This window comes from Gracilinanus agilis, chromosome 6 (genome assembly GCF_016433145.1).
Source record: "Gracilinanus agilis isolate LMUSP501 chromosome 6, AgileGrace, whole genome shotgun sequence".
Classification (NCBI taxonomy): Eukaryota; Metazoa; Chordata; class Mammalia; order Didelphimorphia; family Didelphidae; genus Gracilinanus; species Gracilinanus agilis.
The window spans coordinates 162224368-162249990 of NC_058135.1; the positions used below are offsets into that span (position 1 = coordinate 162224368).

Sequence of the window (25623 nt, forward strand, 5' to 3'; positions counted from 1 at the left end):
ACTGTTCAGATTTCTTTGAAACCATTCCTTTAGTCTTTTCTTATGGAACAATAACAATCCTATATTCATATACCATAATTTGTTCAGACATCCACTTTGTTTCCAGTTTTTTGTTATAACAAAAAGTACTAATATAAATATTTTTATACAACTGGGCCCTTTCTTTTACATGTATTTAGTAGTGGTACCAATTGAGTCAAAAGGTATGCACAGTTTAGTGACATTTTGGTTAGTTTCAAATTCTTTTTCAGAATGGCAAGTCCAATACATGGCTCAACAAATGGAGACTCAATGTGCCTGTTCTTCCAAAGTCATTTCAATAACTTATTTTTGCCAATACGGCAGGCATAAGGTAGAGCTATTCCTTTTTTTTTTTTTTTTTTGCATTTCTCTTATTATTATATTCCATATTATTGATACGGAACATTTTTTTCATAAGTGTGTTGATTGCTTGGATTTCTACCCATCGTTTTCCCTTCATATTCATATCCTTTGTTGATTAATAATATATTAGAGAATGGCTTTGAGGTTCCTTCTAACTCAAAATTTCTGATTCTGTGAATAATCTGTGTACTCAAAGAAAACTGCTCCATTTGACAAAGGTGGTCCCAACAGAGCCAGATACTGAAGAATCCCCATCAAACTACTTTTCTATCATCATTGTACCAAATATTACAAAAGATCGTTTCTTCAAGAACAAGAAAAGTACTTACGCCTCATGAGAGTGTTACTGCCTCCAAAAAAAGTACAAATTACTTGGTCTTCCAATTCAAGGACCCTCTACAATCTGATTTCACTCTATCTTGCCTTATTTCATATTATCCTACACCCTAACTTTACATTCCAGTCAAAATAAACTACCTTCTGCTCCTCAAACATGTCTTGTGCTTTCCTCTGAACTTTTTTTTCACACTGCTCCTCACACCTAAAATGTTGTTCCCTCCCTATTCTTGACTTGTCAAATTCCCACCCATTTTTTAATAGTCTCACAAATGCCACCTCTTTCATGTGGCGTCTACTGATTTCTCATTTCAGTAAGGATCTAGTCATCAGAGGGCCCTATGAATGCAAAATTTACCCAGTATTAAATTATCTGTGTATCTGTTTTTTCCTCTTCTTAGACTATAAGCACTTGGAGGACAACTTCAGTGGAATCTAATTCCCAGGCCACTCTTCTTGGGGGGAGGGAGGAAGGGAAAAAGTGGCAGCCATTTCTGAAAGTAGTTTCCTGCCACTACTTCAGAGTCAGGCTCTATGTGTGACACAATAAAAAAAAAGTACAGTAAGAGGTAGAATATAAGATTTTCTGATTCCCAAAGCTCATTCAAAGATAAAAGGCAAATGGACAAATGGAACTAGTAGGTAAAAGAAAACTTGTTGCAGACAAGAGAAATCAAATCAGATAGTTGGGCTTGCAGACACACATTTTTTTTGTAATTCTGTACCAATGGGCATGAAATAATTCTAACTGCTTCCCAAGGTGATAAACTTTATCATAAGCATATTAAAAAGGTCTAATAAGCTTACCTTAATGAGTTCAATGCTGTCTTCTGTTGTGACGAGTCATCAGCAACATGGATAAGTTTGTGATATTGGGCTTTCAGTTTATTCTCTAGTGACTCTATTGTCTCCCTCATCACTGAGACTTTAGTCTTCAAATCACATCTCTCAGTTTCAAGCTGTAATTAATGGATAAAAATGGAATGACATACTTAGAGAAGGAGTTGTAGACTTTCCTTTTGCCACTCTTTAAGGATACTTTTAAAAAGTTTCTACAAGTAAACACAAAGTATTTATTCTTTCTTTTTTTATAAAAGAAATGTAAACAAAAATAGTCCATACAAACAAATCTTTAAATTACATTTTCCAGACCCCTATTGCCAGAGTCCTAACAACTGCAGGCATAATTCTCTTTTTCCCTTTTAAAAGTGTTTTCCTTAAATCGAAGGATTTGGGGCATGATTTTTAAGCTCCCTTTCTACATGATCCTTTAAGGATATTTCTCAAAGAAAATTGTTTAGAGAGAAAAAAAAATTATTTACTAAAAAGTTTGTTTTGAAAGCAATTTAATTCACCTCATAATTGATGTTTTCCAGATCTTCAAGATTTTTTTCCATTTCCGATTTTCCCACAAAAGCCAGTTCCTGTAGGTTCTGAAAGAAATTTTATGAGAAATATTAGCATAAATCACAAATAAGACAACAAATATTTATTAAGAACCTGTTGTGTACAAGGTCTAGGGGATATTAGGAATCAAGAATTTTAGATGGCTTAATTAATGAATCTTTCTCAATGAGTTTATGGTCTTGTGTGCATACAACATTTTTTTAAAAAGTTTTAAATGTTAGACTCAAAGTGTTTGAATAGATATGAGAAGAAATATCAGAAAATGATCATTAAAAATTGTATCACTGGGCAAGTCACTTGACCCCCACGGCCCACCCTTACCAATCTTCCACCTATGAGACAATACACCGAAGTACAAGGGTTTAAAAAAAAACTGTATCAACATATTAAAAAAATATATAAAAAACAACTAAGAACACAGTATTTAGTTTACTCTTAATTCTACCCACTTACAAGGCAGGGCCTGGAGGCATACATGACTATTTGTTTTTATAATCTATAATGTCCTACTACTTCTGTAATATTTTACTCCTGTATTTCTCTGTGGTATGGAAATCAGAATGGATTCTCAAAGGTTATGTATGCCAGCAATGGACAAACTTTTTTGAAGAAGGGGCCAAAGAAAAGGAAATGCTCATCTGTCAGTCTGTTTCTAAGGCAACTCTTTCGAAGTTTCATTGTATTGTATCCTACTCATTATATTCGTCAGATTAGGAATAATGTCACACAGGACCAGATAGAACATTTCAGGGGGTCGCATCTGGTGGGCAGTAGTTTTTCCATCACTGATGTATGCTAAAGGAGTATAAACTCTGGAAGGTTTTACCATGCTAGAAAGGTTACAAGGAAAGTACTAGTGAAAGCATCTGCTATCTGAAAATCAACCTAGACATGTACAGGAAACAATTTCTCCAGTAGTTTGGCCACCAGGTGATTAATTTTGTCAGTTATATGATCCCTTTCTGTTTTCACAAAGGGAACAAAGGATAAAAAGAATCACAGACTTTTTAGACAATCTATAAATAATAACTGTGGGTGATCTAAATGTGAAATTTTGGTCTAATGTCCACGATTGACATGCTCTTTGGAAGAACTTATGTTAATTAGAAGGTTCTCCTCCAAGTAACTAAAATATGCATATGCTATCATCCTACAAGACTCTCTGATACATGCAACCAGAAATAAAAAATCAATAACTCTCTAATTACTGATGTCAAGTGAGACATAAAATAAGATGTAAACTTACCAAGTGCTTGTCACTATCTTTAAAGGTGTAGGCCTATATAAGTAAGAGACTATCTATAAATGGTGAAGTTCTCTACTTCATTATAATATTGTGTTGCTTATATGAAGGCCTGGAACATTGCAAGACATACTCAATAAAATCCATAATTACAAGGAAGAGATTTTCAAAACAATATTCAGGAAAAAAAACAAATAGGTAAAAAAAGTCTGTTGGCTTGACATCCTTTGTGGGAACCAAAGTGAATAAGCAAAGCTAAATATAAAGAATGTGTTAAATTTAACTTTAGTATTAGATAAAAGTAAATCAACAGACTCTCAGTTAGTTGAATATTAATGGTAAGGAATTTGGAAAATTCAAATATGACACCAGAATTTTTTTTAAAAACTCTTACTTTCTGTTTTAGTACAGAAGACAGAAGAGTGGCAAGTAAAAAATTAGAACAAAAGAGGCTATGATAACTTAAACTTTCCAACAACATAATTCTATTACATTGTAGTCAATAAAAGATATACCTAATATTTCTGCATTTATAAGGTTTTTTTATGCCCTAGCACATAATAATCTTTTGTGTACCATAGTTGAGAAATTAGTAGATTCCTTTCTATTCTTTTTTAGTAATGCTGATTTATATCATAACTAACTTTTCTAAAATTTTTCAATTCCTTGACTTTTCTTGTCAGATTTGTTTAGGTTGGAAAGGGACATGCTGAGGTTCCCAAGTTTTACTGTTTTGTCTATTTCTTTCTGCAATTTAATTGTTTTCTTTAAGTAATTAGATACTATGCTACCTATTCAGTACATATTTATTAAGTACTCATATTATTTCAATAGCTATGGGAATTTCTCTCTGTATCTCTTTTATCTCTTGCCTATTTTCACCCTTGACTTGTCTGAAATCAAAATTATTACCCTTGCTTTTAAAAATCTACCTTAAGCATAATAAGTTCTACTCCAGGGGGGATTCTGGGAAGATGGCGGCTTAGATGGAGCAAACTTCAGACCTCCATACCCTTCCACACTGAGATAAAAAATAAAGTGCTTTGAGGGGAAAGAAAACCAAATCTAACAACAGGACAGAGCTGGGAGATCCTCCTGTTGGTCAGCTCAAGTGGTACACCAAGAAAAAAGGCCTGAATTCTTGAACTGTTGGGTTTGAGGGAAAGAAGAAGGGGAATCCCAGACCCCTCCCCTACGTGCTTTGTGGAGTCTACAGCAGCTCCTGGAATCTCTGGGCGGGCAAACTCACTAGTCCAGAGAGAGGGCCTTGCTGCCACAGCTGTGCTGGTCTCAGGAAGTTGAACACAGATAGCAGGGTGGCAGCCAGAGGAGAAACACAAGGAGGGCAACTTAGAAGCAGTGAAAATGCTCCATCTTGCCCCCCCTCCCCTTTCTATTGAGGTTTTAGCCTCAGGGCACATCAAGCTCTACAGATGATCTCCCTCCCCTAAATCTCATCAATAGGACTGATAAGTCTTCAGAGGGCAGGGAAATTACAACACCCCTCCCCCATAGACTGCAGGGAAAGAAGATACAAACTTCTGTGGCCATCTGGGGAAGATCTTACATCAAAGCCCATTAAAATCTGCTTAACCTAATCAACCAGTAGGGCAGAGAAAGTGCCCATTCAGGTCAAAATAATCCAAATTCAAAAATTCGGCAAATAATCATAGAAGCAAGAATATAGGCAATTACAGGAGGGAAAGAAGGGAAAAAATATGAGTAAACAACAGAAAAAAAAAGAAAATACAATTGACAGCTTCTTTCCAGGAAGTGAAAAAAGAGCAAATGAAATAGAAAATGATCAGGGATCTCCAAGCAGAAACAAAGAAACTCAAGTGAATTGGACACAGGAAGAACTCAAAATACAATTTAAATTCTACTTCAGCTTCTCAATGTAACTGTATGAATCTTTAAAATATCTTATTGCTAAATTCTAATTTCTAAACTAATCTGTTATCTTAGTTCATCCCATTCATGCCCACCATTAAGAATGTTATTATGTATTTTCCTCCTTCATATTCTTTTTTAAAAAATAAAAACCGTTACCTTTTGACTTTGAATTAATAAAGTAGGGTATAGAGAAATAATTTGATTGTAGTCTATTCCTTTTCCTCCACCCTCTGTCCCTCTGTCTTTTCTCTAAGAACAGACATCATTTGGTTTTGACATTTTCTTTTTAATCACATTTTTGATTTGCTTGTGACTCTTCCCTTTCTGGCACTATTTTCACTATTTCAGAGAGAGAACTCATGAATTATGCACCGCTTACCATGATGACCACATCATTCAGTCTGTATGGGCTTTAGTTCCCCAATTTGGTTGGTTGATTTTAATTCCAAAGAAAAATATACTGCTCCCAGAGTAAGTTTGATACCTCTAATCTCACCAAAACAGTGCCTAGTTCCACTTTCCTCAGTCTCCTCTTTCCTCTGATTGTAGGACTAGTAAAAATATCAAATTTGTCCCAATGCCTTCCTTTATAGAGGGCAGAAACTGAACTCTCAAATCTTCTTTGCATCAGTTGTTCTGCCTTATTTCAATTCTATAGAACAAGATGTTCCTGTACCAAGTAGCAGCTGGTGTCTTGGCCCTACTGCCCTTTTCTTGTCTCCTTTTGTGTGTTGGCTCACTCCGTTAGAATGTAAGCTCTTTGAGGACAGGAACAGACTTTTGTTTTATAAATTGTATCCTCTGATGCCAGGTTCATAGCAGATACTTAATAAATGTGGATTGGATTGGATTGGATTAAAATGAAAAGGTAGGACTAAATTATCTTAATGGTTTCTTCTATTGATAACAATCTTAAAGACTATGGAATTATATAATAATTTTTTCCTGGATTTCATCTCAATCCAAGTATTTGAAAAATACATGATGAAAAGTCATAAATAAATTTAACACTTCAATATTAAGTTTTATAATAAATTCCTTTTGAACATCTTTTGTCATAAGAGATTCCATGAAAAACAAATACAATTTGAGATGATTTTGATTAACTTTATTCCTGAAATGCTTTAGATATTCATTTCAAACATTCCTTTAGCACACTTTAGGTACTTATTATGAGCTGAAAGTCCTAAGAATTTCAACATTCACAAAGATAGAGAATGTTCTTCAGAACTTAAAGGTGTTTAAAATCTAGATGAACTTAAATTTAGTTATACATTCAAGGAAGCAACCACGCACTTTTTTCTTCTCTGCAATAGTTCTAAAATCTTAGGTTAGCTTATAAATCATTTTACAAATGCTGCTAAAGTTACACTGAAAATCTTGAATTTCAAAGAAACAAAGCACTCACCTTCAACTTCTCTCTTAAAGCTTCCTTTTCTACAATCGTTAATCTCAAGTCGGTTAATGCGGTTTCCTTTTCTTGTTCCATAAGACAAAGAATCTCTTGGGGTGGCAAAGAATACGATGCTTCCTTTCTTAGTGTACATAAATCATGCTGTGCCTTAAAAAACAAATTGTCAAAGTCAGAATTCTAGCATTATAATCACAAAATAAGATTTCTGTAATATGAGAAAGCACCAGGTCATGATTTTGTTATGCAACATTTATGAAATAAATAAGAATAATTATTTGAATTCTACCAGGCAGTCTTACCTATAGTATAAATTTATTTTCTGTTATTTATATTTGCAAAGACCTATAATTTAGTGGCTCAATATTCTGTACAAACTAAATGTATTAGTCAACTATTATTTTACTTAGTGGCACCATAACTTTGGTAGTTTGTGTTAAAAATCCTGGTGTCAGTGGGAGCTAGAAAACATAGTGGATGGAAGTGCCAGGTCTGGAGTTGGGAGGATCTGAGTTCAAATCTGGTCTTAAACTTCCTAGCTGTGTGACTCTGGGCAAGTCATATGCCTAGTCCTTGCTACTCTTCTGTCTTAGAATTGATACTTAAACAGAAGCTAAGTTTCTTTTTTAAATCCTAATGTCATTTGAATTTTCCAACTTTCTCACCACTAATATTCAATTAACTGAGAGCCTGTTGATTATATATACATAATACCTCAGGGATCTGTCCCTTTAGCTCTCTCTACACTACCACAGTATGTGACTCTGTTACTAGTCACTTGGACAATTACAATGCCTTAACTATTCTTCTTATCTCCATTTTCTGTCCTTCCAATCCATTTTTCTTAATATTGTCAAATAATCTCTTTACAAACAAATATTTAGGTTATTCCTTTATTCAAGATTCTGAAATGGCTCCTTAAAAGATACTGAATAAAGTCCAAAACTCCTTTTTCTGTTTTGGTCCTCCATCAATGCAGAACTATAGCTACTTATATATAGAATTTAGTCTTATGTGGCTGGGAAGTTGGAAGACCTCCACCTATTTTTTAGAGACCCTTAATGTCCTTAAGGACCTAGGTTATGCTGACCAGAAACCTGATCAGATCCAAAAACTCATAGGTAAGACCCATGTGTTTTATCTGAAAATTGGTCCCCATACTAATCAATCACTGTTCATGTTTCCTTGGTTGTTTATAAACACTTGAGAGGAGTGAGATGTCTTCTTTTAAAAGAAAACTTATACAATCTTAAAAAACTCTGTTTTCTTATAAAATTCTGATATCTAGCCCTAGTATCTTTCCTGGATTCCTGCCCCACACCCCCAAAATATCTATTAAGCATCTCCAACCAGATGTCCTGGAGACATCTCAAACTCATCCAAAGAGAATTCATTAGAATTCATTATCTTTCCCTCAAAATATAACTATTCAATTCCTAATTTCCCTATTTTTCCTTTGAAGGCACCAACCATTCTTCCAGTTATACTCAGGTTTGCAATTGTGGAGACATTCTAAACTCTACTCTCCTTCATTTCCACGAGCCAATCAGTTGTCAAGTTTTGGAAATTCTGTTTCTATGATATATCTCTCTTCTATGTTGCCTTTTATGCACTACATGATCTCCATACTAATTCAGGCCCTTAGGACCTTTTGCTTGGATTATTCTGGTAGTCTGTATATCCTCTGAATTCAATCTCTGATCTTGTCACTAGCTTGCTCAAATGGCTCCCCTCTTGTCTCCAAGACCAAATACAAACTACTTTGTTTGGCTTTTAAAGTTCTTCACAATTTCCTTAATGAATATTGATGCAAAAATCTTAAAATAAAATGCTAGCAAAGAGACTACAGAAAAATAACACAAGGATTATTCACTGTGACTAGACAAGATTTATACCACAAATGTAAGGCTGGTTTAGTATTAGGAAAAATATCAGCATAATTGACTATATCAATAAGCAAACTAACAGAAATCACATGATTATCTCAATAGATGCAGAAAAAACTTTTGACATAATACAATGCCCATTCCTCTTAAAAACACTAGAAAGGACAGGAATAAAAGGACCTTTTCTTAAAATAATAAGTAGTATCTCTCTAAAACCATCAGCAAGCTTCACTGCAATGGAGATAAGTTAGAAGCCTTCCTAATAAGATCAGGAGTGAAAAAAGGATGCTCATTATCACTATTATTTAATATTGTATTAGAAATGTTAGCTTTTGCAATAAAAAAATTGAAGGAGTTAAAGTAGGCAGTGAGGAAACTAAACTCTCACTCTTCACAGATAATATGATGGTATACTTAGAGAATCCAGGAGAATCAGCTAAAAAACTAGTTGAAATAATTAATAACTTTTGCAGAGTTGTGGGATTTCAAACAAAGTCCAGCAGCAAGTGTTAAAAAGAGAAATTGCATTTAAAATTACTCTAAATAATATAAAATACTTGGGAATCTATTTGCCAAGACAAACACAGGAATTATAGGAACACAACTACAAAAACACTTTTCTTACAAATAAAGTTAGATCTAAACAATTAGAAAAACATTCATTGTTCATGGGTAGGTCAAACTAATATAATAAAATGACAATCCTACCTAAACTAATTTACTTATTCAGTGCCATGACGGTCAAACTACCAAAAAACTATTTTATAGAACTAGAAAAAAATAGAATATATAGAACTAGAAAAAATAACAACAAAATTCATCTGGTAGAACAAAAGATCAAGATTATCAAAGGAACTAATAAAAAAAAAAAGTGAAGGATGGTGGCCTAGTGATACTAGATCTTAAAATGTACTATTTTAAGGCTGTAAGCTTCAAAACAATCTGGTACTGACTAAGAAACAGAAAGGTGGACCAATGGAAAAGAGAAGGGATAAATGACCTTGGCAATCTAGTGTTTGATAAACTCAAAGATCCCAACTTTGGGGATAAGAATTCACTATCTAACAAAAACTGCTGGGAAAACTGGAAAACATTATGGAAAAAATTAGGTATAGATCAATATCTCACACCTTATATGAAGATATGGTCAAAATGGGTATATAATTTAGACATAAAAGGGTGATGTTATAAGTAAATTATGGGAACATAGAATGATTTAGCTGTCAGATCTACAGAGAAGGGAAGAATTTATGACCAAATAAAGAGATAGAGAATATTACAAGGTATGAAATGAATAATTTTGATTATATTAAATGAAAAAGGTTTTGTATAAACAAAACCAATGCAACCAAGATTAGAAGGGAAACAACAAACTGGAAAAAAATTTTATAACAAGGTTCTCTGACAAAGGTCTCATTTCTCAAATATATAAAGAACTAAATCAAATTTATAAGAGTACAAGTCATTCCCCAATTAACAAATGATCAAAGGATATGAATAAGCAGTTTTTTGATGAAGAAATCAGTGATCAATAATTATATGAAAAATGTTTTAAATCCCTCTTGATTAGAAAAATGCAAATTAAATCAGATAGGCCAATATAACAGTAAAGGAAAATGATAAATGTTGGAGGGGATGTGGCAAAATTGGGACACTAATTCATTGCTGGAAGAGCTGTGAACTGATCCAACCATTCTGGAGAGCAATTTGTAATTATGCCCCAAGGGCTATAAAAAAATGTATGCCCTTTGATGCAGTAATATCACTACTAGGATTGTATTGCAGAGATAAAAAAAAAAAAAAAAAAGAGAGAGAGAGAGAGAGAAAGGATCTACTTGTACAAAAATATTTACAGCAGCTCTTTTTGTGGTGATAAGGAATTGGAGATTAAAGGGATATCCATCAATTGGAGAATGGCTGAACAAATTGTGGTATATGATGGTAATTGAATACTAACTGGAAGATTTCCAAAAAAAGCTGGAAAGACTTGCATTAACCTGATGCAGAGTGAAATAAGCAGAACCAGGAAATATCAGCAATATTATGAAATGATCAAATGTGACAGACCTTAGCTATTTGCAATACAATGATTCAGTAATATTCTGAGGGACTTAAAACAAAGGATGCTATCTACCTCCAGAGAAAAAACTGTTGGAGTCAGAATGCACGAGAGCCTAATGATTTTTCTATTGTTTATTTGGGTTTATGTTTTGGCATTTTGGTGTTATAAGATTACTTACTTACAAAAATGAACAATTATGAAAATGTATTTTGCATGATAATACATCTATAACCCAGATGAAATTATCTGCCAGCACTGGGAGGAGGAAGGGAAGGGGGAGATACGTTCAATCATATAATTTAGGAAAGCTTGTGTAGAAATTTGTTACTATATGTAATTAGTTAAAAAATGTTTTTAATAATTCTGGTCTACCTCTTTCCATTACTCTTCATCACACAATTTACCTCCTAGTCAAAATGGCATACTAGTTCTTCTCTATACATGACATTTCCTCATTCTTCTCTGTTCCCAGGCATAGGCTGCACCCTCAGGCAACTTCGTGACTTACAGAATCCTTATTTTCCTTCAAGACTCAGCCAGGTTTCAATTCCTCTAAGAAGCCAATCTCAATTCCTCCTCTGACTCTAGATTCTAATATGTACACACCAAAAAAAGATTTTGTGCATACTTTGTTTATATTTTGTATTGAATGTCCTATGTATGTGTTGTTTTCTCCCAAAAGGATATAAATGATGAAGTTAAGATTTTGGTTTGTTTTATATCCCTATTATCCTCCCCTAGCATAAAATACTTCCTGAATAAATAAATGAGTGTTGAATTGTCAAAAAAAAAAAAAAAAAAAAAAGCAGAGCAATAGATCACTTAAGAGAAGCAAACAAAATCAATGTTTTCGTGTTTAATAAAGTTAAAAAATAAATTATTAAAGGAAAAATTCCCTATTTGACAAGAACTTCTTGGTAAAATTTAAATTAATTCAGTCTAAAATATTTAGGAATTCTCTCCCTCCTACCCCCCCCCCCCATCCTTTTTAAACTCTTCTGTGCCGTCTTAGAATTAATATCAAGTATTGGTTTCAAGGCAGAAGAGCAGTAAGAGCCAGGAAGTGGAGGTTGTGACTTGCCCAAGCGTCACACAGCTAGGAAGTTATCTGAGGTCAGACCTGGCTCTCAATCTATTGAGCCACCTAGCAGCACTCCTTACCATTTTTTTTTTAAGATTGGAATTCCCTATTTCTCCTGCATCTACTCATTGATCTGTTCAATTTCTAACCCAGGCTGGTTTGCCCCCTTCTTAAGCAGCCTACTGACACTAGTCTCCCAGGAGCTCACTATATTTGTATCAGACATAGGGCAAACACCTGATCAGATTTAACCCACTGCAACTCAGGCCTCTTGAGCTCAAGCAATCCATCAGCCTCAGCCTTCCCAACAGCAGGGATTCTAGGCAAATGCAACTATGCTTAATAAGAGCTCCCTATTCAAAGCAATTTTCAGATAAAGAAGTCAAAACTATCAATAAACACATGAAAAAGTGTTCTAAATCTCTTATAATTAGAGAAATGCAAATCAAAACAACTCTGAGGTACCACTTCACTCCTAGCAGATCGGCTAATATGACAGCAAAGGAAAGTAATAAATGCTGGAGGGGATGTGGCAAAATAGGGGCATTAATGCATTGCTGGTGGAGTTGTGAATTGATCCATCCATTCTGGAAGGCAATTTGGAACTATGCCCAAAGGGCTTTAAAAGACTGTCTGCCCTTCAATCCAGCCATACCATTGCTGGGTTTATACCCCAAAGAGATCATAGGGAAAAAGATTTGTACAAAAATATTTAAAGCTGTGCTCTTTGTGGTAGCAAAAAATTGGAAAATGAGGGAGTGTCCACCGATTGGGATATGGCTTAAGAAATTGTGGTATCTGTTGGTGATAGAATACTATTGTGCTGAAAGGAATAATGAACTGAAGGAATTCTATGTGAACTGGAAAGACCTCCAGGAATTGATTCAGAGTGAAAGGAGCAGAGCCAGAAGAACATTATACACAGAGACTGATACATTATGGAATATAATAGACTTCTCTAACAGCAGCAATGCAATGACCCAGGACAATCCAGAGGAACTTATGAGAAAGAACACTATCCACATCCAGAGAAAGAACTGTGGGAGTAGAAACACAGAAGAAAAACATATGATTGATCACGTGGTTTGATGGGTATATGATTAGGGATTTTGACTTTAAAAGATCACTCTATTGCAAATATTAATAAAATGGGAGGGGGGCAGCTGGGTAGCTCAATGGATTGAGAGCCAGGCCTAGAGACGGGAGGTCCTAGGTTCAAATCCGGCCTCAGACACTTCCCAGCTGTGTGACCCTGGGCAAGTCACTTGACCCCCATTGCCTACCCTTACCAATCTTCCACCTATGGGTCAATGCACAGAAGTTAAGGGTTTAAAATAAAAAAATTTAAAAAAAAAATGGAAATGGGTATTGAAAAATGATACATTTATAAACAAGTGGAATTGCTCATCAGCTCAGGAAGGGGGGGAAGAAATGAGGGGGAAAGAACATGAATCATGTAACCATAGAAAAAAATTTCTTAATTAATTAATTTTTAAAGAAGAGCTCCCTATTCAACAAGAATTTCTGGATAACCTGGAGGCAAATTTGATAGGAAACTATTTTAGATCAGCATTTCATAATTTGTCACAATATGTACTAACTAAATCAATGTCTGAATTAACTGTAAAAGTTCACACTATTAAAAATTAGAATTTAATACAAAAGTCTACAACTTGATGGGACAAAAATTTAAACCAAAAAAGGGATAGTAAAAAAATAAAATAATTTCAACTGCATAAAAATTTAAAAGTTCTCATGAAAAAAATTAATGAAATTAGAAAAAAGAAAACTGAACTGACAGAAAAAAATAATTTAAAGCAAATCTCTATAATAAAAGTTTTGATCACCAAAAAATACTGTAAAGCAACACAAAATATTAAGCTAAGAGCCATTACCCTAAAAAGTGACTTAAGGCTATGAATTATACAAGAAAAGTCATTAATTAAATGGTTCATATCCTTTGACTCAAAAATCCTGTTATTGGCATATAGCCCACAAGGAGGGGGGAAAAAGGCCTCACACATACCAAAAGATACAAAGCAACACTTCTTATGGTAACAATAAACTGGAAACAAAGTGCCTACTAATTGTGAAATAGATACTAGGATATGGGAACATAACAGAACATTATTTTGCTCTAAGAAATGACAAATACACAGTTTCACAAAAACAGAAAAACTCATAAGAATCGATGAAAAGCAAACCAGGAGAATGACAAATAATTACTGCAATACGAAAAGAAAAGACAACACTAAAATTAAACCAAATGCTAAGTAATGGTAAGATTAATCTTCCCCCCAGAAAACAGGTGAAAAAGCTTCTCTCTCTTTTCATTAGAGGTAGGGCACTAAAAGTGTAGAATGATGTATCCACTGTTGTCAGTTGGTTTTCCATTACTACAATGCTCACTTTGCAGTGGTTGGGTGGAGGAGTTAGAATATAATGACTTGATATTAAAAAGATATAAGTAGATGTTTGTTTTAAAAAGCAAAATACAAAACCAAAACCATTCCTTTGCCTTCAAGGAACTTACATTTAGACATTTAACATGGGTGAGTAAATATATATAATTTAAGGGGAGAAATGTACTGCCAAAGATACAAGTTGTTTGAGCCTGGGATAGTCACTTAACTTCCATGAATCTTTGTTTCCTTCTCTGAAATTGGGTATAAAAATAACACAACCTCACAGGGTTGATGGAAGATCATCTAAAATTAACCATGTTGAAAGTCAAGCTCCTCTTCTTTTTATCTAAACCGGGCTCCTCTTCTGGCTTGTTATATAGGAACAAATTCTAGGCTTTTAGTCAGAAGACAAAGATGCAAATCCTTACTCTGTCACTTACTGGCTATATTAACCTGGGCAAGTTAAGAGTATCTCTCCTCATCTCTATAATGCTATCTGCTTGATTTTCCATAAAGATAGATGGTACAACTTCCAGCCAAGATGGACTGAACAGAAGACTGCCACATATCTACTCAAAAACCTGAAATTTGCGCCAGACAGAATAACAAACAATAATCAAATGTCAAACTATTAAGTAACCTTCCAAAATCAGAAATGCACAAAAAGCCAGTTAGAAATCTGTGGGTAAGAGGCAGCAGGGTGGTTCAGTGGATTGAGAGCCAGGCCTAAAGACAGGAGGTCCTCAGTTCAAATCTGGCCTCAGACACTTCCCAGCTGTGTCACCTGGGTAAGTAAGTCATTAACCCCCATTACCTAGCCCTTACCACTCTTCTGTCTTGGAACTAACACACAGTATTGATTCAAAGACAGAAAGAAAGGGTTTTAAAAAAAGAAAAAGAAAAAAACCTGAGGGCAAAAGGAAATGGAGCTGCCAGAAAAGTCAGTGCAAACAAATAATTTTGAAACTCCCAAATCAACCAGCCAAAGGCAGGAGTCATGGGATGGTCCAGTTGCACAGGGATACAAGCAAAGGTCTGAGAGGTCTCCGTCACTTTACCTGAGATGTCATAATAAGATCTAGCACCTTGAACCTCAAGAACTGGGTGGGGGTCGGGGAATAACATAAACTTCTGATACTGTTAGCCAGTCCAGAAAGCCAGAAGATTTAGAGTAAGACCAAACAGGACTGGAAAGCCCCACACAAAACTGCAGACAGTGTAGAATCTGGCCATGGCACAAAACATCAGTTCAGGATAGTTGGAAAGAGGATTAAATCAAAAAAAGCATCAAGAAGTATAAAAAATTATTACAGCTCTAGAGATGTCTCACAAAGAAGGAACAAATAATTCCACAACAACTAAAGAAAATAACAGGTAATCTGATCTCTAAGTGGATGAAAGAATAGGGACTTTTCAAGTTGGGAAGGGAGAGTAAACAGGTGCAATTCCCTGAAATCAGAAAATGAGATGTTCCACTCCCCCATTAGTGTTTGTATTCAATCAAAAGAAGAAGGAAACATTAACTAATTGACCAGCATAGGGACAATTTTTAGTAAGATATGCAGGTTGCTTGAGATGTTTAACTGTCAAGAAAACTGCTGGTAGAAATCTTTGGTAATATTGAAGTAATGAAAAGAGATACTCTAGTTTTTCAGCCATGCAGGGCTACGTTCAAACAATACAATACAATTTGGTTTTCTCACGATTCCCATAATTGAATAGTTTTCTCAAAGACAGAAATTGGACTAGACCCATAATCGAATAGAAAGGGAAATGAACCAAATCTAGAACTGAGTCACAAGGTAGAGCCAGTGTAGTTCACAAAGTTCCCACAGTTCCCTTATTGAGAAAACTTAATGCATGGGAGTTGAAATCCCCAAACACAATAGTATGGATGGAAAAGAAAAGAGAGCCTATGATAAAATCTTTAGGTACCTGGTAACTGAGAAGGAACAGTTAAGTAGATAGGAAAATCAGGAGATAGTAGTATCGCAAGAGACTAGAAAGAAGAGAATATCAAGAAGAGTGTGATCAACTGTGTCAAAGGTTGCAGAGATCAAGAAGTATGAAGATTGAGGGAAAGTCCATTAGATTTGGTAATTAGGCGATCACACATAATTCTGCAGAGAGCAATGTCAATTGAAGGATGAGTTTCTGAAGCCAGACAGCAAAGGGTTTAGAAGAAAATGAAGGGAGAGGAAGTGACAGTATTAATTTTAAATTGCTTTTTAGAGAAATTTAGCTACAAAAAGGAGGAAAGATACAGGACAATAGGACTAGAGATCAAGTGACATATCACTTCATGCCTGAACTATTACATTAGCCTTCTGCAAAAGTCTATCTGGCTTAAGGCTCTCCCTTCTTTAGATTGTCATCCAATGAGCTATCCGTTCCACATCCTTAATTCACTAATATACAATGATTATCTTACCATCTCCATAATCAAATATAAAATTCTCTATTTTGCTTTCAAAGCCATTCAAGTCTGGCCTTTTCTACCTTTCAAGTCTTCTTATATCTTATTTTACCCACTCAGTATTCAACCTGACAGTTTTACTGTTCCTAAAACAAGACATGCCATCTTCTAACTCTGGGGACTTTCAACGCTTGTCCCTCTTGCCTGGAATGCCTTTCTTGATCTCTAACTCCCAGCCTTCCCTTCAAGTTTCAGCTAACATCCAACTTTCTACAAGAAGCCATTGATAATCCCTGCCTAATGTTAGTACCCAACATCTGTTATATTCAGATTGTCCTGGATCCATCTTGTCTGTATATAGTTGTTTGCATACTGTCAATCCTGCTTTCCCTAATAGACTGTGAGCTCCTTAAGGATTGGCACTGTTTCTGCATTTATTTGTATCTCCAGTGCCTGGAACATAGAAGCTTAAGAATGCTATTCACTGAGCATTTTTAATAGGTGTTTATAGGTAGCATGGAAGCAGCCAATATACAGGGAGAAAAGGAAGGTACAAGAGGCAACATGCTATAAAAGATGAGATGGAATGGAATCAAGAATGCAGAAAGGCCATCTCTTCAAAGGAGAAGACAGTAGAGAAAATAGCTGAGAAATGCGAGATGAGGTAGAGGAACCACAGGGAGCTCTTGGCAAATGGTTTCAAATTTTTCAGTGAAGTTAGAAGTAAGGTTCTTAGCTAAGAGAAGAGAGCTGAGCTCTGGAGGAAAACAAAAGAAGGGTATTAAAAAATATGTGTGTATATACACGAATATATATATATATATATATATATATATATATAAATAAATAGTAAGAGGTAAACCTTACCCAAATAATGGATGTTTGAAACCTAGAACAGTAGAGACTGTGAGAGGAAGCAAGAAATATTGGAACAAAATCAAAGACTGAAAAAATAGAAGAAAATATGACAGATGATATAACAATTTATCTGGAAAATACATCAAGAGATCATTTAAGAATCATTAGACTCCTTGAAGATCAGGATACAGAAACTGTAAATGAAAACTGTACAGAGCCAGAGAACGAAATGAAGATACAAAGATTACCCCCTGAGGAAAAAAATCCCAGAAAAGTCACAGCCAAAATCCATAGTTTCCATATAAAAACAAAACAAAACTACTATAAGCTTCCAGAAAAAATGGTTTATGCAAGACTGTATAACTTTTACTGTAAATGAGACATCTTAGGATGCAATATTCTAAAAGGCAATAGATATAGATTGTGGCTAATAGTAATGATTCCCAGCAAAGCTGAGTACAACTTTATATGGGGGGGCGGGGGGAGGAAGGAATAGAGAAAATAATGGAATATTCAGTGGAACAGAGGACTGGCAAGCCTCTCGGATGAAAATACTGGAGCTCAGCAGGAACTTTGAAAAGCAAACACAATAGTCAAAAGAAACATAGAAAAGGAAAAGGAAATGATTTGAATACTTGGATGAAGGTGTATGTAATGCTAACCTTTTTTTTTTTTAAACTGATACCTTCTGTCTTGGAATCCATGTTAAGTATTGGTTCCAAGGCAGAAGAGCAATAAGGGCTAGGCAATTGGGATTTAAGAAACAGTTAAGAAGTGTCTGAAAACAGATCTGAACGTAGGTCCTCCCATCTCCAGGCCTGGCCTTCTATCCACTAAGCCATGTAGCTACCTCTAGGGCTAACATTCTAAATAAGAGGAAGAAGGAAGGACAGATAACCAGGCTAGTTCTGAAAGCACTATGTAAAACTATTACCTACTTTGATCATTGTTTTATTAGTGTTTATACTACCCATAATACATTTTAAAAACATTCAAATTCCTGGCAGAAAAATAAGACTGGTAGTTAATAAGTGAATATAATGAATTAGACATATGAATGTAAGAATGAACAATTTACTAAGTAAAGAGGCCTCTTCTACTCATAGGTAGTTTTAGAATGGAAGGGTACATAAACATCTTAAGAGAAAAAAAAAATGAAAGGTCATTTATTCTAGCTTTCTATATGCCATGCAAAAATATACCAACAGATAGTCATTTTGCCACTGCCTAAATAGTTTTAAAGATGCAGCTGTAGCTCACTACCTACCAACACAACCTAATCAGTTTTAGATAGCTCTATTAGTTATAAAGTTCTTTATCACCACTCCTATATTCCCACTCATTCATTGGATCTACCTGGTTTCTGCCCTCTGAAGCTACACAGATTAAATATTACCCCTATTCTACATGACAGTTCCTTTAACAATCATGTGTATGATGGATAAAACACTGGAGTCTTAAATTCAGTCCACATTCTCTCACAAACTAGTTATGTGAACTTAACTCATTTAAACTCCACTTAAGTGTAATAGGACATGGGTAATAGATATTTGATTAGGAAGAAAACATATGGAAGCATATGGGATAAAGATTTCCTGTTTTGGAAACATAATGAAACAAGAAACGATTTTTAATAAGTTTGACAGGCTAACCTATAATAATAAATCTGACCTTTTAGCAGGTCTTACAAATGGCAGAAGTCTAAACAAGTAGGTTGACTAAAGAAAATATTAAAGTAATTTACATCTTAGTTCATTGTTGCTTAAGGTGAAGTACACAAAAATTACACAAAGGTCAGCTAGTTCTATCAATCTAATCCACAAGTTCTTTAATGATAATGTATTTCTTACTTGACTGTATAGGTCACTCAGTTTGTCTCTTTCTGCAGTCAATAATTTCACATTGCACTGTATTTCACCCATGTGGCTTTCAAATTTATCCAACAAAGCCTGAAGTTCGTCTCTCTCTTTTGTGATTAGGCAGAGTTCTGAAATGTAAGCACCCTACAAAATAATTAAAAAAAAGAATTTGTTACAATTATAAAAATAATATATTTCTGAAGCCAAGCCATAAAAATATTTTATAACATATAAAAAAGTAAACTGTTCTAAAATAAGAAAATCCTGACTTTGTAAGTGTAATTCATGGTATTTACCATTCGCTAAGTAAAGCAAAGCACTCTACCCTTAACTCTATTCTGTTCAACATTTTTATCAATGCTTTTGATAAATAAATAAAACCAGAATCCATCAAATGTAGCCCATGAATCCAAGGAATTCCACAACCCCTTTATTAACTTTATCTGGTCTACTCATTATCAGCAGATTTTAAGGTAGCAAATATGGTCATATCCCAGACTGATGGGTCTGCAAAAGACTCCAGCTCACTTTGTCCACCTTAGAATAAAACTCCATGAAACCCTCTATTTTAGGCAGAGTTGCTTGCCTAAAACTATTGAATATCCTGCTTCATATGTCACTAATAAAAATGCTACTGGGACTTAGGTGGCAGTGAAGGATTGTATATTCAGAAGACATGTATCCTCAAAGGTCTTTGTCCATTTGATTAGTGTGTATGCTGGCATGATAAAATTGCTTAGATCAATTAGGTTATTGTCCATACCTTGAAATTGTACATTGAATACTAAAAGAATTAGCGCTAAGATTTGATGTGGAAGAAGAAAAGACTAATAGTACAATTTAGTCTCTAAATGAGACTTTTAAGTTAACTTAAATAATTTGGTTACCCATGTTATGATAAATTACCATATCTACTCATGATGACAGTTAGGGTGTTGATATGTAAATTGAAAACTAAAAATTTTTCAACTTGAAAATGTGGCATCCAACAGAGACTGGGAAATATAATACAACTGAAGTCTGGGTAAGAGCAAGAGGAAAATATCACCAAAGGTACTGATTAAAAAACCTTTTAATTACTAATACAAAAAATTTGCATTAGTACCCTGAAAAATAAAATAAAAACTCAAATATCACAAAATTGCATTTTAAAGTAATAACAAATCATTAGCAGAATCACTTTGAGATTCCTTTGTTTTATATTATACTACTTTTGACCGAAAGGACATTACCTTTTCTGGACATATAACATTTAAACTTCTTTCACATCTTGAACTTCGCATTGGTATAGATCTGCGTTTTATGATCTTCTGGAGTCTTTCTAGTTCTTTTTTATAATGATCCCGTTCTTCTTCTACAGTCCTAAGAAATACATCTAGACGAGAAGGTGATTTTTTCCTACGCGTTGCACAGTAATCTTTCCTCATTCTCTCTACTTCTAGAACAAGTTCTCTTTCTGTAAATCAGTATGAAATAAAATTGTTAAAAGAGGGTTTGGGGGAATGAAAGAAAGTTTTTTAAAATAATTTTGTCTTAATCATAAAACATTTTTTAATGCTGAATTCCTATAATACAAATATAATACTAAAAAGCAGGGAATATTTTTCTGCTTAACTTGTTTGTACCAAACATTAGTAATGAAGGAAAGCAAGTTAATTGTTCCTACGGAACATGCATGGTTATAAAATTCAACTTTTGCTTGTATCTCAAATTCAAAGTACAAGTTCAAATGTAAATCATTTTTTAAAAAAAGTATTTTATAATGATAATACTCTACCAATGTTGTTGTTTAGCTGTGAGGTATGGAACACAACAATCTCAAAGAACTAAAAGTCTCTATTATACAGAGGACAAAGGCTCAAAGGCTCATAGTGGGAACAAAACAGTTTGCCATATTTCGAGGGAATTTAGGGTAGAAAGTGGTTAATTGTGAGAACTGAGTGAACTACACTGATTCCATCTTATGACTCCATCTAGTTCAATTTCTGTCTTGTGAGAAAACTTTATTCAGTTTTGGGAATTGGAAGAAAGCCTTATTGTATTGTTTGAACCTAGCCCTGCATGGCTGGAAAGCTGAACACCTCTATCTGTTGCTTAGAGACTTAACTAAAGACCTAGGTTATACTGACGAGAAACCCAGTTGGATCTGAAGACTGACGCAAGTTTTCTCAACAATTATACATCTCAAGCAACACATATGTCTTATGGGAAAACTGGTTCCCCATACTGATCAATCAAATATTATTTCCACATTTCTTTGACTGAATACAGACACTTGGGGTTAGTGGGGCACCTCCTTTTCTGATTTCAGGGAATCACACCTGTTTGATCTCTCCCTTTCAACCTGGAAAGTCCCCTATCTTTCCTCCAATTAGAAATCAGATTATCTCATGTTGGTTCCTTTTAAATAATTGACCTTGATTATTTTTAAATCTGTCTTCCCCTATATCTAGGGTTCAGTGCCAAAACTGAGGAAGGCAACTGGTCCCTATTTGTTGGCCCATCGCCATGTTTCCTCAGTCACTTTAATCTTTCTCCTGCAACAATATAACAACTAAAGAAAAGGAGCACAGTAAAAAGGCCACTGTTTTAGCCATCAGCCTTATCTGAAGACTGAAGTGGAATAATGAGAACAGACATCTGAAACCAAAGATGGCTATAGTTGTGTCACCTTTTAGCTTGCTAATGTTAGCTAAATCCAGCAGCAATCTACTGGTTTCCAACCAGTGACAAGTCCACAGTCATGTTACTCAGTCCTAGGCCTGAATCAGGAATTTGTAGATCTCAAAAAGAAGGGTGGCAAAGCAGACTTTTCTTAAGATCTCACCACTTTGATAATACTAAAAGCTTTAAGTCCCTAGTCTGAGTTGTCCTTGAGATCTTAGAATAACAAAATCCCAACTATCCTCAAAAAAGTTGCATTAAGATCCAAGAGGACAAAGGCTCAGTTCAAATATTCTCCCCAAAGTACACAGAGCTTGAACTGAATATAAAATGTAAAGTTAGTAAGTAGGTTTGAATAATAAGCAAAACAAAAAAGAATCACACCATAAAAAAAAGTAATGACAGGGAAGTGAAGAACAGAAACTCAGAAGAAAAAAATTACTTTAGAGCAACTAAAAGCAGAGCCTCAAAAGAAAATTCAGATTGGATACAAATCCAACCAGAATTACTAACAGATAAAGCAAAGATTTTTAAATTAAAAAAAATTAATGATGTAAAAAACAAAGGTGAGGGAAGGAGCGAGCCAGAGGAAAAATGAGAAAAGAAATGAGAGCTATGGAAGAAAGAACTGGAGAAACACTAGTGGTAGCAATTAGAGAAGAAAAAGAAATTGAAGGAATTAAAGTAGGCAATAAAGAAACTAAACTATCACTCTTTGCAGATGATATGATGGTATATTTAAAGAATCCTAGAAAATCAACTAAAAGGCTAGTGGAAATAATAACGTTAGCAAAGTTGCAGGGTACAACCTAGAAAATCAACTAAAAGGCTAACGGAAATAATGGACAACTTTAGCAAAGTCGCAGAGTACAAAATAAAATCACATAAATCATCAGCATTTCCATATATTTCCAACAAAACTCAGCAGCAGGAGTTAGAAAGAGAAACTCCATTCAAAATCACTCTAGACAATATAAAATATTTAGGAATCTATTTGCCAAGACAAATGGGAATTATATGAACACAACTACAAAACACTTTCCACACAATTAAAACTAGATCTAAATAATTGGAAAAACATTAATTGCTCATGGGCAGGATGAGTTAATATAATAAAAATGACAATCTTACCCAAATTAATTTCCTTATTCAGTGCCATAACTATCAAACTACCAAGGAACTTTTTTATAGAATTAGAAAAAATTATAACAGAGTTCATCTGGAAGAACAAAAGATCAAGAATATCAAGGGAACTAATGAAAAACAATGTTAAGGATGGGGGCCTAGCAGTACTACATCTTAAACTGAAGAAAGACCAGAAAGAGAAACAGCAGCTTGGTAAAAGATACAAAACCTCATCTTAAAAAAAATTGTGAAAATTGTAATTGACCAAATAGAAACTAGTAATTCCATGAGACATCAAGAAATATTAAAAACAAAGTCAAAGGCCTTAAAAAAAAAAAAAAAAAAAAAGAAAAGAAAATGTAAGGTGTCTCCCAGCAAAAACAACTAACCTAGAAAAAACATCAAGGAGAGACTTTTGGGTCATGTGGACTATAAGGTGAACAAGAAATTTTCTCCAATTCCCATAACCTCTCAAGCTCCCCTAAAATAGAAATCACAAACCAAAGGATAAGTTACTTCAGCTGTTTCCATTGTCTAGAAAACTCAGAATCAAAAAGACAGTTAAAAAAAAATCACCTAAAACTCAGGAACTGTAACTTTGAACTCACTCAGACCCTGCCCCCCTCCTTTAATACATTACTGTTAGGGAAGTTGTACTAACAGACCCAAGTTCATGACATAGGCTTACATCAAAACAAAAGCAGTGGTGGGAAGGGAGGTGCTGAAAGCTGGAAGTACCATTATGGGGGCATGGAGGGGGGTGGTGGGAATAAGCTCTGAACTGCTGGTGCCAGGGCAGAAAACTGGGGAGGAAATAATAGTATAGGTCACACCAAGTTAAGATAAAGAGGATAGTGCTGTGCAAGTACTCTACCAAGTTTAAGGGGAAAAGCACAGTATTTCTGCTAGAATCAGTTCTAACCATCCAAAAGTCAAATGGAGCAAAAACCTAGGCTAGTGAAGCATCACTTACCCAGTATAGAAGATTGAGATGTTTTGAGATCTAGCCCCAAATAAACCACATTCAAAAGAGAGGAGTCAGGAAGTGAGAGATAAGAAAAATAAGGTGGTTGGGAGTGAGGAGAGGAATGAAAATGACCAAAGATTTCAGGAAGAAGAAAACTCAAAAGATAAGGTAAATGATTCAACATTTGACCCTGGGATATCTGATAATATGAAACCATAAAATATTGTTACCGAGTGGTTTCAAAAATACACGAAAATTATGAGAGCAGAATATATGTCCTGCACAACAAAAATAATGAACAGAAAAGTGTGAATCTACAAAGGCAAGGATCACCAAATAAACAAAAATGAGAACAACAAAGTAGGAGTACAAATAAGTGAAGGACAAGAAAAGAAGCAAAAAACAATAAAATTAAAAGAAAATATGCTCATTATGCAAGCAAAACAAACAGAACTTGAAGACCAGATGCACAGACACAACCTAAGGATCATGTTTCCCAGAAGAAGAGGGCCGGACCAAAAAAAAAAAACATGAATGCCACAAAAAAGGAAATAACAGATAAGAATTGACCAAAACTTCCAAACAGAAAATGGCATTCCAAAGGAAAGAGTTCACATATTAATGTTCCAAACTCCCCCAGGACCACAAACTTCAAGACCTGTTGTTCAGTTGTTTCAATCATGTCCAACTCTTCATGACCCCATTTGGGATTTTCTTAGCTAAGATACGAGAATGGTTTACCATTTCCTTCTCCAGCTCTTCTTACACATGAGGAAACTGAGGTAAAAAAGGGTTTTACCAGGACCAGGGTCACAGAGTCACTAGGTGTCTGAGGCTATATCTGAATTTAAGTCTTACTGACTCTAGTTCTGGCACTCTATCTACTGTACCACCTAGTTGTCCAACTCTGAGACACAGAAGTTGTGTCCTAATTCAACTTAGAATCAATAAGTTCTGCAAGGTATGAAGAGAAAAACTTCCAAATACAAAGGAAAGGGTATTTGCCTACTCACTCCTCACCATAAAAGGAAAAGGAGGAAAGATCAGAATGTGTTCTAAAGAGCAATGGAGTTCACAATGTAGTTCTGGGTGACTTATCCTGCAGATCTGATTTTAACCATATGGAACAAAAGGAGGACATTCAATAATGAAGAGTCTTAAACATTTTTAGGGAGAAAACTAAAACTGATGAAATTATTTGCTCTCAAACATCCCAAATACAGAAATGCAGGAGGAGTGAATAAATTCAATAATAGCAACAGTGACAAAAACACCACCACTGAGAATCTTCTTCCTAAATATACATAAGTAGACAGGGCTGAAGGCAGATGTATCTGGTAGAGATTTAAACAGTGAAGTGGCAAGCAGGGGGCATGCTAGATAGAATCTGGCAATACCTTTGCGTGCAGTTGAATGCTTCTTTTGTGGGACTTATATTATTACACGGTCCATATAAAAGGTTAATAGAAAGGAGGGAGGGAAGCAAGGTGAGAGAGAGAAGTGAGAGATTTGTACAGACAGGATCAACTCAAAGGCTAGCAATGAGAGGAAGATCATCTCCGTAGTCACAGAAAGAGAAAAGCCTACTGGGGATTGGTAAGGAAGGGGAAAAGATAATAAATGGTG

At 34.8% G+C, this 25623-nt stretch overlaps 1 protein-coding gene across 1 annotated transcript in view; it reads right to left on the reverse strand.

Moving 5' to 3' along the window:
• CEP135 (centrosomal protein 135) overlaps positions 1 to 25623 on the reverse strand; it is an 87085-nt gene that overhangs the window by 27534 nt on the left and 33928 nt on the right. The window contains exons 11-15 of the mRNA XM_044680405.1: positions 20474 to 20697; positions 19233 to 19385; positions 6672 to 6824; positions 2076 to 2153; positions 1528 to 1679 (exon numbers count right to left, since the gene is read on the reverse strand). Coding sequence (XP_044536340.1) covers positions 1528 to 1679; positions 2076 to 2153; positions 6672 to 6824; positions 19233 to 19385; positions 20474 to 20697 — 760 coding nt within the window. The remainder of the gene's footprint in view (positions 1 to 1527; positions 1680 to 2075; positions 2154 to 6671; positions 6825 to 19232; positions 19386 to 20473; positions 20698 to 25623) is intronic.